Genomic DNA, 13,985 nt, shown 5'->3' on the forward strand with positions numbered 1-13,985 from the left:
TACCGCAATATTTTCACATGTGAACGAGGCTTATAACATACACTTCTCTAATCACCAAGGGGAGGTGCGTTATAAATAAACGAACTTGACTGTACTCGCTGTGAAATCATATATCCAACTGGGGGAAAAGTATTCAGTACTCATTGGAAGTACGGTTCTCAGCGTTTTGTGATGATGATGAAACAGTACTCCTCTAACATTTTGAAACACCTAACCTGTCAAGTATCTTAATTTCAGTTATAATACCGGGGCTTGTATAGCTTTAAATAACTCAAAATTGGTTTTCATTTATATGTCAAGTTTTATTGTATCCAACGGAGACAATAGTTGAAGTTTCAATCAGCGCTCACTAAAACGGCCTGTTGTATTCAATGCAGAAAATAATATTTGAGGTTTTTATCTGTGCTCACTGTGAAGAGTCTTGTTCTATTCAACAGGAATATTTTTTTTATAAATGCCTCTATGATTCATATTTTGAAGCAATATTGCATTCAACAGGAATAATTAACGAAATTCGGTACTTATTGACAAATTTTGCTGTATTTAACGGGAAAAACTGTGTAAAAAAAAACAAACTACCCAGCACCTATTTCATTATTCAACAGAAAAAAGCGATAAGAGAAAACAGTTTGTACTTATTCAAAAATTATACTTGTATTCATTTAAATTACACTTATATTCGACACAAGAGAAAATGGTCAAGATTAATTTATTGTGGAGTAAACAACTTACTGTATTCTACAAGAAAAACAATCGAAAGCAGCAAGAAAACTCTGACATTATTGTAAATGCATCCTAATTGAAAATTAGTACATCATGTACATCACGTGATTTTCCGGTCAGAATACAAATACGATTTTTCTGGGATCCATTATGTCCCGATCGGAAAGCAAAGGAACAAAAAATTGTGACATTTAATACTAAATTTTACTCGGAGAGAATTTCCATTCGTAGAAATTTGGAGGAAGAGACTTACGCGTGCTATAATGTAATTATCAATGTAATGATTTGTGAATGAAGTCAAAGAACGTAATGCAATAAGTATAAATAAATTCAATTAAGTCCTTCGCTCAACTAAGAGGAGAAAGCACTTCATGAATACTTAAAGCCTCGAAGAAATTACCTCTGGAATTTGTTGAATGTTATTTACTTTTCTTCCCAGTTTCTCTCGTGAATACCGAGAAATGAGTTGTTTTCTTCGAGATTTTATCATCATATACACAGTTCATTCATTATTACGATAAGTTCGATAGAATGAGATTATACGGGGTATTAATGATATTTATCTGGTTCATAATGTAATATAACAATGAGCAAAATTCTTACGAGTTCGAGCAAGACTGCTATAATTGATTCAAACTCTTCCACAATGTCTTTTCAAGTGGATTGGCAGGGCCAAGATTGGAGAAGTAATGTGATATGCTATACTTGAATCTCTGTATTCCATAAATGCTCAACCCATATTCCGCTAGCTAAATGTGGCCTTTTGAAGCCATCTGATACGGCCCACAAAGCCAAACCGAATATAAGAGCCCATACTCTTTTATGAGGGTTTTTGGTCGTAATCCTCCACGCTAGCCAGTGCGGGCTGGAGGAAGCCCATCCGCGTATGTTTGCCACGTGTCAGACATACGGATCGCATCCAAACAATTAGCGAATTCGTAGAGAGACACAGGGAATACGAATCAGCATTGTGAATGGTCTTCAGTTATTTTGAAAAAAGCGTTTGACTCTATTTTCACATCTGCTGTAGTTAAAGGTCTAATTTGGGTAAGGAAGACTTACATCAATACAATTAAGAAAATATATGACAAAGCAACTGCAACCATTCGTTTGGATAAAGGAAAAGCGAAAATTAGACTTGGATAAGAAGTCGGACAGGGTGATACTATTTCACCAAATCTCTTTACCGCTGTTTTAGAAGAAGTATTTAGAAAACGGGATTCGGATGAGAAAGGAATTCAAATAAATGGAGGATTTCTCAACCATTTGCATGTTGCCGACGACATTGTTATTATCAACAGTAATCCAGACGAACTAGAAGAAATGATACAAGAACTGGAAAAGGCAAGTATTCGGGTGGATTTGAAAATGAATCTGCAAAAGAGACTATAGTTTTGCTTTGAAGAAAACGATCCTGCTCAACCACACAGAAATAGAAAGCTATGTATACCTCGGACAATATATTGTCATGGACAACGAAACCATTAATGAAATAAACAGAAGAATCGGGATCGGATGGAGTACTTTTGGCGAAAACTGTGTAATTCTGAAGAGCCACATGACATTATACCTGAAAGCCAGAAAAAAAAAAATGTATTTAGCCAGTGTGTGCTACCAGCACTGACTTATGGAGCGGAAACATGGACACTCACAAGCAAGACGATACAAAAGCTACAGACAACACAAAGGAGCATGGAAAGATGTATGCTAAGCATATTTATTTACACGACAAATTATGTACAGGACGAGCAACGAACTGCTTGAAGACTCGAATCATCACACGATGGCGCGTCCAGTGCGTACATCAATCACCGCTCTGGGGTGCGTGGCGGCGACGCTAAGTCGATTGAGGCGACGACGCACGATTTTTGTGGCAGCGACGCCACACACTCAATTTCAATATTTCTAGTGATTTGTTTTCGTGCATTTTTCCCGTAAAAAAAAAAGTCTTCCATCGTGAGAATAACTTTTTTCGCAAACCGCATTGAAATATACCAATTCCTTTGATTTCTATTGACTTTTAAACTATTTACGAAATAATGGGGCACCCTGTAATCTCGCTACATTCTGCCGTATATCCGCCTAAATGACGTCATCGGTTGTTAGTGTTGTTGTCAAGTATCAAATTCAATAATGCCATCGGACTCACAAAGAATAGTTATATTTTTTTGAACTGAATACGCTATTCGTCCGTCTACGAGTCCGTCTGACATCTAGCTCCTGAGCTTTAAGAAAGTTATTCTTACATATGCATGAAGTTCACTTACCACTGCTTTTACTTTGCCTCCGGGAGCGTGTGGTCCTGACAGGTCCGAAATTCAATTTTTAAATCTATGAGCGGAGAATGGTTGAAGCTTGTGACTTGAAGGCTTGTTCTTTCTGGATTTAAATCCACGTGTATCGATCTGGTACGTGCTTTTTTTTTAGTTGGAAAGCTGTGTATATGTACAGTTCTTGTTTTGTCATTACGTATACCCCGTGGGCGACGGGGAAAGTTTTGATTATTTGCCCCCCCCCCCCCTTTGTCTATTAAAAATTCACAATAATTGAAATTCTAATCGTGTTATGTTTGCGTAAGTTTTGTGAAATACTATTGCTGATATGTAATGATGATTTTCACTAGACAAAGACAAGAAAAGCATGAAATGAGTGCGTCTTACTTACGTGGGAAATCGTATATTCCGAGAAATTAATGTGCATAAAGATGTTTTCAGTTTTATACTCCAATACTTTGATGCAAAAAAAAAAAAACAACTGAAATGTAACGGAAAGATAATTTTCTCCTCTCGAAATAACGTCTCTGCGGTGTAAACTTTCAGGGCTGGGGTAATTTTCACAACCACAGAATCCTTTTGATAAGAACCTTAATTTTTTGATAATTAAGGCGGTGTCACGACCGTTCAAGTTGATTTTTTAAAAATGTCTTTTTAAAAATATTTCATCCGATTGCGAATCAAATGCAAAGGATTTCGGGTCAATCTGATAATTTGTTCCTTCAAAATGAAATATATAAGTAGTGAGTTATAGTTTATATGCATAGGGGCCATTCAAGTACTGAGTAAGCAGATTTTTAGCCATTTTTGACCCCCCCTTCCCTCCCGTCAGCAAAACAATGACCCCCACCCCTTGTCAGAAAAATTTCGTCAGCAGCTTAAAAGATTTCAAAAAGTGTGGTTGATAACGTAAGCAACCTTCAAACCCCCCCCCCTCCCTTGTCATCAAAAGTCAGCAAATCCGAAACCCCCCCCCCCTAACAAATCCATCTGTTTTCTTTCCTCTCTCCGCATCACCACAAAACTTTGTGTTGCAACCCTATAAAAAAGTTTTTTCATCTCCGAGGTGAGGAGGAAAATAATTATATATATATATATATATATATATATATATAAAAGAAGGGAAAGAAAACAAATAGGTGAGGGTGAAAAGAGAAATATACTTCATACATGGTGGGCAAAAAGTCCGCAGAAATTTTAAAAATTTATAAAAACCGGAAAAATAACCGAAATAAAAACGGTTTGAAAGGTTAGCATCACTAGATGCAGGGAATTTTTTTTAAGACAGGAAAAAACTTTAAAAAAACGGCCGATGGGTGGCGCTGACATAAAGTCAAAAAACCACGCAAATAACGAACAGAATCTCCCTCCACATGGTCACCACAGGGGGATAACACATTGCAGGCGAGTCACAAATCCAGTAACGGCAGCGTGCAGCAGGTCCACATACAGGAGGTCGCTCGTACCAGCGCCACCTATCGGCTGTTTTTGAGGTTTCCTTTCCAATCAAAAAAATTCCCGACGCCTTTTAGCGATGCTAACCCTGCAAACCGTTTTTTATTTCGGTTATTTTTCCGGTTTTTATGAATTTTTAAAATTTCTACGGACTTTTTGCCCACCCTGTACCTGCTATATCTTATCTGTAAGTAATACAGATAAGAGAGAGTATAGTAATATACTGTTTTCCTTTCTGGTGTTCTTACTTATCTACTTCCCCCCCCCCTTTCCCTTCCTTTTTCTAACATGCCATTATGTTGAACAAGGTTACCAAAACTTGTATCGTCGGTTTGTCAAGCAGACATCATCCAAATTTCTCACCAATCGCTTGAGAGTGAAGCGGTTAAATCTTGGATGAGCGAAAAACTGCAATCTGAGAAAATCGCGTTCAAGGTGTCTTGTTTTTTCCTTGCATACATTTACGCTATATAATTCATTACCTCTTTCTTTCATTTTCAAAGAACAAATTAACCAAATTGACACCAACTTTTCTTTGCATTGAAATATTTTTTGAAGTCGCTTTTGAAAAATTTACTTAAGCCGGGTTTTTCTAGGAGTAGAACTTTTGCGCCGTGTGCAGCGTGAAAATGCTGATTGGTTAAAAACCGGAAATCCAGGTTTTTTTGACCAATCAGCGATTTCACGCTGCTCGCGCTGTAGAAACCTGCTCCTAGGAAAACCCTTAAAAGATTATCTACGACGATGGATGAGAGCCCTGTGACGTAGAAAAGTTACTTTGCCAACCTTGTACTTGTATTTACATTACAGTACCAGTGATTTCATCAAAAAAAAAAAAAAAAACACACACACACACACACAATTCATACAGAAAATAAAATTTAAATGATATCTCTCACTATTTTCTGTTGATATTCGTTGTTGAGTTCTTCTTTCCGTTCAGGATCAGTTTCATTCTGAAAAATTCAATTAAATTTTAAACCTCAACATGATACGTATATCGATTCCGTACGTAAATAAATGCAGAGTATTTTAATCTGGCCAATTTTAGAAAGTGATAGAAAGTCTTAAATTACCTCTGACATGAAATGTATGTTTTCGATGAGCGCCATAACTGCATTCTTGAATTTACCCCAAAAATCGAATCCTTCTTTCTCTAATCCTGGAGTTCTTTCCAACCATTTCTGAAAGACACCCCAGCCCCGATAATAATTATAATTAATAATTAACACTTACATTTATTCTATCAACATACAGGAAAAGCTCAATTTGTATTTAGTGCATTCCGGTAGGTGTTGTGGAAAGCAATGTTTTGAAATTTCCTTTTATGCATTTTATAGAGTGTTTTAAAGAAAGATAAATCTGTTTCTTTTTTTTTTTTTAATTATTCCTATCGGTATTGGGAGAAATTAACATATACAGGCTCAACCCCGAGGACAAATATGTCCCTAAGAGTCGTCTGATGTGGCCCGTGACCTCAAACTTAATTTTGTAAATATTAACTAAGTGGCACATTCGCATTTCACTTCAGGGACCAGCGGCATATTTACAATTCGCTTAAGTAACTCATGCTATAGTCTTAGATCACTAATGTGACCTGCGGTGCTGTTCCAGATCACTTAAGTGGCCCGTGGTGCAAGTCCACATCACTTAAAAGCAGGGCCGTCATTTCAACTTTTTTCCGGGGGGGGGGGGGGCAAAGACGATGTACTCAATGTATGTATATATATATACCATTTTTAGTGTATTTTCAAAAGCCAGGGTGGCATGCATGAATGAACGCCAGGGGCTCTACCACCGGACTTATCCCGTTGCCGAGATCTCTTCCAGCCCAGCTTCGTGGCAGAGTTTGGAACAAAGTGAGTGCACCTAACAGTCAGAGTGTGTAGCTAGTGTTGTGCCTGATATTTCAGTGCTGCCATCTATACTTCAAATTATGAGTGAAGTATAATGATTGAATATTTATGACGTTGTAGGCCTGTTGCTTTCTGTGGCAAGACTTTTTAATCTCAATTTATGGAGATTGTTCTATTTTTTTCTTTCCGTTATTTTTCATTCGTCAAAGTTTCTTACTCATAATGACCCTCACCTCACCATTTGCGTGAGACATTTTTTGTCTGGCGGCCGTAGTGTTGAGATCGAAATGTCGTTCGGAAGAGCGCCAGTTTTCCCGATAACAGTTTCAAATTAATGGTGAACAATCGGATATGCGAGGTAAGCGAGCCAGTTAAGGGTTAAGTGACCTGCTATGCTGTTCCGCAGATCACTCGAGTGATATATATATAATAACCCCTTTGCAGATCACTCAAGCATCCCTCGGCACCTTTCCGGATCACTTGAGTGACCACAGGGAAAATTTGTGAATTACTCAAGTGACTTGCGGTGTTGTTCCAGAGCACTCAAGTGACTTGCGGTGTTGTTCCAGAGCACTCAAGTGACCTGAGGTGTTGTTGCAGATCACTCAAGTAACCTGCGGTGCTGTTCCAGAGCACTCAATTGACCAGCGGCGCAGTTCCGCAGATCATTTCACTGACCTGTAACCCATTTACATACCACTCAAGCAGTCCGCAACACCTTTCTAGATCACTCAAGCAGCCCGCAACACCTTCCTAGATCACTCAAGCAGCCCGCAACACCTTTCTAGATCACTTAAGTGGCACGCGACACGTTTTCAAACCAATGAAGTGGCCCGCACTCTTCTATAGACTGCGCATCCTTGATTTAACAAGACTAAACCCCCATGACTCTTATTGTTACTGTTGTCAAGTGATAATAATGGTTTGCATTTGGTTAGCTTCTTTTTATAACATGACACCAAAGGATAATCAGATAATTTCTGATCACAATTAGAACCAGGCACCATGATCAGAAGCCCATGAAGTTAGATAGGCATGGCCGAATTCTCAATCGAAATTTCTTTTTTTCCGGTCTTTAGCCGCTGGAACAAGAAAATGGAGACCAATGCTGCATTAGAAGGTATCTCTGAATGCAAGGGTGCATCAGGCTCTTCATCTTTCAATTAATTCCAGAAGTTGAAGACTTTTATGTGGAAATATCGATTTCATTTGCCAGCAAGATTTTGCCTATGCAGCAGAATTGAAGTTTCTTAGGGCCTCTTCACACGGGGATACTCAAAGCGAACTCGAGTAGCCTCAACTTGAGAGTTGAGTTGATTTGAGAGAGTCGAGATGCCCGTTCTCCCTCAAAGGCCCTACGAAAAACAAAATCCCAATGCCCGGGAAAATGAGTGAGAGCTATGTTGCTACCATACAAAGAGAAAAACTGGGTTTATCTTGGTGGAGTACGGGGTTTTCGTATACAACTCCCACACGCACGTGTGTGAATGACCTATATCTGTATTACACGCATTCCATTCTAGAGGGGATTCGGGGGGAATAGGGTTGCATCAGACAGCATTTCCGTAGAAAATGAAAGTTGCATGTGCAATATAACTTGTTACAAAATTCAGCGTCGGGCACTTCTAATGCAATCTCGACCGACGCAAATATGAAGAAATATTTCAAGAGTCGCGTTACTTTAGTTGCGTTCGACTAGCATGCAATGCGCTAGCGACTCCGTCTCGTAGGATACTTCGTCGCCAATATACTCGTGTGAAGAGCTCCATAAAAATATACGTGTTCGTGTTGGATCAAGAATTCATCCATGCTTCGGTTGTTTCTTGATATCCGATTATGGTATCTGATGCTAATCCCATCAAGAGATCGTGATGTCCTGCTAAACAAAGAAACCTTCCAGATGCAAGCCGGCATCTTTAAGTTGCATGAGCTGGTGGCTCGTGGGAAGTTTCAATATGTCCCGTCATGACACCTGCCTTAATTCATAAAATATATTATCAAAACCGAATGTGCCAACATGTGTTCTGCAGGCGTTTTTGGATACCGTCGAAGCGAATGGTCACGTAATTTTACGTTTGTAGAAATGACATTTTTTTTGTACCCGTGGTACTAATATTGAGCTTTATTCTAGGGTTCTTATGCATAAGGGGCCGTTCAAGTATTACGTAAGCAAATTTTTAGCCATTTGGAATCTCCCCCCCCCCCCCCCTTGTCAGCACAATTTTGTCATCAGCTCTGCCCCTCTGAATCCTAACGCATGTCGGTGGGATCAGAAACGTACACTAGGGGAGGGGCATAGGGGGGCTCGTGACCCCCCCCCCCACAACAATGAAACAATTTTTTTTAATTTTGGGAGAAAATACCTTTATATGTTATTATAATCAATTTCTGTTAATTTCAATGTTATTTGAAGGCTAAGAACTCAAAATTTATCTTTAATAAATTCATTGCGACCCACGCTCTAAGCCATATAATGATAAATCACATAAAGGCCCTTGGCCCGTGGACCAAATATGGCCTTGGGGGTTATCTGATACGGCCTGCCCTCTTCAAATATAATTTTGTAAAAATGAACTAACGGCACATTTACAGATCGCTTTAATGACCCGGGACACAGTTCCAGAACACTTAAACGATCCGTGACACATTTAAAGATACCTTCAGTGACATGCGACGTAGTTTTAGAGGACTTGAGTGCCCCCCCCCCCAGTGCGGTTCTACATCACTCAAGCTATCCGTGGCACATTCTCAGATTATTTAAGTGATCCGCGGCATATAATTACGGATCACTTGAATGATGCGTGGCACAGTTCCAGAGCACTTAAGCGGGCTGGACACATTTCCAAATCAATTGGATCCACGGAACATTTAGAGATCATTAAAGTGGCTCTATAGGGCACTTAACAATAGGGGGGGGGGAATGTTACTTCAAGTGCTCACAAACTATCGAAATGTTTTTCTCGTTTTTTTGGCGTACCGAGTAGGGGGCCGTTCAAGTATTACGTCATCATTGACGGGGGGTTCCGATTTGCTGACTTTTGATGACAAAGGGGGAGGGGGGCGGGGTTGGATAATGCTTATGTCATCCATTACGCAACAGAGTGCGAAAAGACCTCAGAGTTCCACCTGGTTAAGCCGCTCCCTCAGTTGGAGCATGAATGGTTCAAAAGGATGAAGAGAGATGGAAAAGCCCTGGAAACCATCAAGGACCTGGTTAAATTCCTAGAGGCCAACCAGGAACAACTCCACACCAAGAGGGATGAGACCATCCAGGCTCCACATGAAACGCAACAACTGAGGAGGAGCGAAAGACTGAGAGCAAGGGCAGAAGCCGAAGACAGCGTCGATAGGGTACTTTCCCAGGAAATAGAAGAATTAGAAGACGAAGAATACGACACAGAGGGAGAGCAATCGGAGAGAGAAGAAGCGGTCGAAATATGGGAAGACTCTGATTCTGACTTCAAATAGGATGATCCAGTGAAAGAGTAACCAAGAAACAAAGTCCCATGATCAGTGTTTAAACTGCGAAGCGCCCAACCAAAAGCTGAGGAGCTTTTGAATAATCGAACAACCCCCCCCCCCATGCTGAAAGGACCTGGCACCTGGTCGGACCAATGTGACACGAAGGGCTCACACTGGCCAACAAGCCAACGAGGGAAGACGTGGTCCAGGACCTGGCCTGGCCACAGCGGAGGGCTCACCCGAGCCAACAAGCCAATGAGGGAAGACGCGTTGTCCAGGACCTGGCGCTTGGCCACAGAGAAAAACAAGGGGCTCAAGCTCAGTGAAGCTAAAAGGGACATCAGAAGAGCTCATCGGAATAAATTGTATATAGTATAATAGAAATATTTAAATCTGTATATACTTTTTTTTTTTAATAATGTGTTTTTATATTCAATGCTCATGTATTTTATATTTTATAAGCATAATAAAGCACCCGACATCGCCCAGCCCCCTCATCCGGGCAATGGCTAAAATTGACAATGGTCGATAGAGCCTGGGCGGTGCACGAAATGAAATGAAATGCTTATGTCATGAACCACCCTTAATGAAAATATGAAATATTTTTGATACCATCTTACTCGGTTCACCAAAAACAAGAAAAACCTTTCGATAGTTTGTGGGCACTTGAACTAACATCCCCCCCCCCCATTGATACGTGCCCTACAGAGCCACTTTAGTGATCTCTAAATGTTTTGCGGATCCAAGTGCTCTGGAACTGTGCCATGCATCACTTAAATAATCTGAGAGTGTGCCGCGGGTAACTTGAGTGATGTGGAACGAACTAAGGGCCACTTAAGTTCTCTAAAACTACGTCACATGTCACTCAAGGGATCTCTAAATGAGTCATGGATCGCTTAAGTATTCTGAAACTGTGTCCCGGGTCATTTAAATTATCTAAAAATATGCCTTAAATGTTTTGGAATTGTACCACGGGACACTTAAGCGATCTGTAAATGTGTCACTTAGTTCATTTTTATAAAATTAGGTTTGGCCGCATCAGATAACCCCCCAGGGCCATATTTGGTCCACGGGCCAAGGGTCCTTATGGGATTTATCATTATTTTGGTTTAGAGGGTGGGTCCCAATTAATTTTTTTTTAATAAATTTTGAATTCTTAGGCTTCAAATAACATTGAAATTAACAGAAATTGAATATAATAACATATAAAGGTATCAAGGAAACCGTTATTTTCCGGATATTATGCTGAGGTGAGCTCGGAAAGAAAAGTCATCACGTCTCCGCCGGGACTCGAACCCAGGCCCTCTTGCATACCGGGCAAGCATGCTGGTGCATATTGCAATATGCAAGAGGGCCTGGGTTCGAGTCCCGGCGGAGACGTGATGACTTTTCTTTCCGAGCTCACCTCAGCATAATATCCGGAAAATAACTGTTTCCTTGATATGTCTGGCTGAGAAAAAAGCCATATATATATATAAAGGTATTTTCGCCCGAAATTTTAATTAAAAAAATAAATTTTTGATCGTCGGGGTGGGGGGATGCACGAGGCCCCCTACCCCCCCCCCCATCGTGTACGTTTCTGATCCCACCAATATGCGTTAGGATTCAGAGGGGCAGAGCTGATGACGAAATTTTGCTGACAAGGAGGGGGGTCAAAAATGGCTAAAAATTTGCTTACGTAATACTTGAACGGCCCCTAAAATGCCGGTAAAAAAAATTCATATTTTCATAAAGGGTGGTTGATGATGTTTGCATTATCCAAATCCCCCCCTCACCCCCCACCTTCTCATCAAAAGTCAGCAAACCGGATAACCCCCTCCCCTCAACGATGATGACGTAATACTTGAATTTGTCCCTAATCACGGAAGACGACGTACAACACACTTATTCGATCACGATGTGATGTCCGTTCCCACGAAAAACATTTACTTAACAAATCCATTAATATTCACATTTAATTTTCCACAACACACGGGTAATGTAATCTGACATTTTACGAAAATCATCTAATCCTCTTTATGGGAATTTTTCGTTTTTTTTAGCAGAGATTAAGCTCAAGGAAGAAAAAAACCTCTTAGAAAATGAGGACGCAAATCGCAAATTACACTGTAAATCTGGGCTTTCAAAATCGAGTACACTCCACGAGCTACTCTCGTGAATTTCTTTAATGTTCTAATTTTTTGAAACGAACGTGCTTATTCGCTAATAATTCTCGAAAATAATATCCATTTCTCCCGTTATTATCCTAAATGGAAAACCGGAATGAATAGATTTTTTCCCTTCATCTCTGTCCCCCAGTAAGATCTAATGCGTATACGATATTTTTCAGTAGATAAAATACTCGCGTTAACATTTAGAAAATGATCCGTTATAAAACTAGGGTTTTTTTTTAATATTTAAATCCTGGTTCGAGATTACAAATAGAAATACAACTCGTCGAAACATAATATACTTTTGAGATCAGTGAGTAAAAGATCTCCCGGTTTTTTTTTTCCTTTATTCCCACCATAAATTGAAAAAAGATATTTTACTTCTTGTACTTTTTCTTCCATAAATACGCTTCGTATCTGTCGCGTGGGTGTAATTTGGAAAGGAATTCCATGCAAAATAAATCTCTGGGAAAAGCAATTTAAACCCGACCGAGAAAATAAAACTCAAGGAAATTCGTATTTCGCAAGGAAAAAAGGAAATTTTTTTTCTGTGCCCACAACACTGAGAAATTAAATCGCTATTCGTTGTACATAAATATTGATTGAAATTGGACAATCCCTTAGACATTTTCTCGGCAAATCAAAAAATATTTGCAAGTATTTTTGCTGTTTTTTTTTTTTAATAATTAGCTATCGATTGAAAATCGGTGTCAGAGCCTACGTGAAACATTATCAGAGAAAAAAAAAAGAAGTTATACAGTCGAATCCCGTTATAGCGAACTCCAAGAGACCGGAGAAAATCACTTCGTTATAAAGGAATTTCGGGTTGTTTGCATTGTTCCTATGTAAACTTATTTGATAGGATTAGAAAAGCGTTCGTTAAAACGAGATTTTCGCTATAACGGTATTCATTAAAATGGGATTCGACTGTATAATAGAGAAAACTATCCGTCTCGTGTCTGTGACAGTATGTGTTCATTTATGTCTCACCACGGTCATTTCCTGCACACGAGGACTAATTAGACCGGGACGTACAGTAGAATGTATTGTCGATTCCGGACACACCAGCCATTTTTTTTTATACTAATCGAGGGGTTGGTGCTCTAACCCCTCGGTGTGGGACTCCATGTGGTAGCAATCTTTTTCCTGTGGTCACGTCACCAATAAAACTGATGCTGGCTTCTAGCCACACAAGTTATCAAACCCATTTGCTGTTCACCAACAAGGTGTTAAGCGAAATGACTGACTCCGATGGATATTTTATACTATACAATACGATTCTCGATTTGTTTGCTCGTTGCATCCTATGTATATAATATGACAAGTGTAAGATAACAGAATACAAAATGAACCGAGCACGTCCAGGCTCTATCGCTATTGCAATTTAAGCACAGTGATCATAGCACAGTGATCTCAATTAAGGTGTGAAGAAACAAAGCTTTTATATTAGTGACTATACACTTCCAGAATCCAACAAAACCACTCATAAAACCGAGGCCTTCTTAGGGCATGGACCCACCCGGGCCTCACCGTCTACATTTTGTAGCAGGTTCCCTAGGATAGAGTTTCTCGCAGGCCCCCGGCAACATTTTTCACAGACCCCTCCTCTATATTAAATTTATAGTGTGAAAAACAAACAATGGTGAAAGCCATATCTGGCCCCCGGACTGCAGCTCTGTCAGTCCCACTCCTGTGAGGGGTCATGCCCGGGAGTCTCATGTTCATAAGTGACATCCCACCTTATGATATTTTGTATAGTACAATAAATTTTGAAAATAAGTAGGAAATATGTAGGCTGTTTATTTCCAGCTAAGTATGGGACTACCATAGCATCACTTTGCCTAAGGCGGCCATTTTGTTTTTACTGAAGTTCTTTTTTACCCATTATTATAAATGAGTTTGACTCGCTGTGCTTGATATCCTTCAACTGGAGAAATTTTAGTATTTAAGTTTCATCTGACCTAAAATCTAGGACAGTGTTCTTCTACCTTTCCACAAGAAATGTAAGGACCGCTCAAAGTAATTGAACAATTTCGCGGACCGGCTGAAACCGGAGAAGTCATTTG

General features: G+C 39.7%; 1 protein-coding gene across 3 annotated transcripts in view; it reads right to left on the bottom strand.

Moving 5' to 3' along the window:
- The window catches only part of v (Tryptophan 2,3-dioxygenase vermilion), a 58,137-nt gene that overhangs the window by 7,779 nt on the left and 36,373 nt on the right, over window positions 1-13,985 (bottom strand). For all 3 annotated transcript variants that reach the window (XM_089247823.1, XM_089247840.1, XM_089247832.1), the window contains exons 9-10: window positions 5,528-5,635; window positions 5,351-5,407 (exon numbers count right to left, since the gene is read on the bottom strand). In XM_089247823.1, coding sequence (XP_089103949.1) covers window positions 5,351-5,407; window positions 5,528-5,635 — 165 coding nt within the window. The remainder of the gene's footprint in view (window positions 1-5,350; window positions 5,408-5,527; window positions 5,636-13,985) is intronic.

This window comes from Pholcus phalangioides, unplaced genomic scaffold (assembly GCF_987345545.1).
Source record: "Pholcus phalangioides strain wild (caught in Gottingen) unplaced genomic scaffold, Ppha-v1.0 ptg000003l_1, whole genome shotgun sequence".
NCBI lineage: Eukaryota > Metazoa > Arthropoda > Arachnida > Araneae > Pholcidae > Pholcus > Pholcus phalangioides.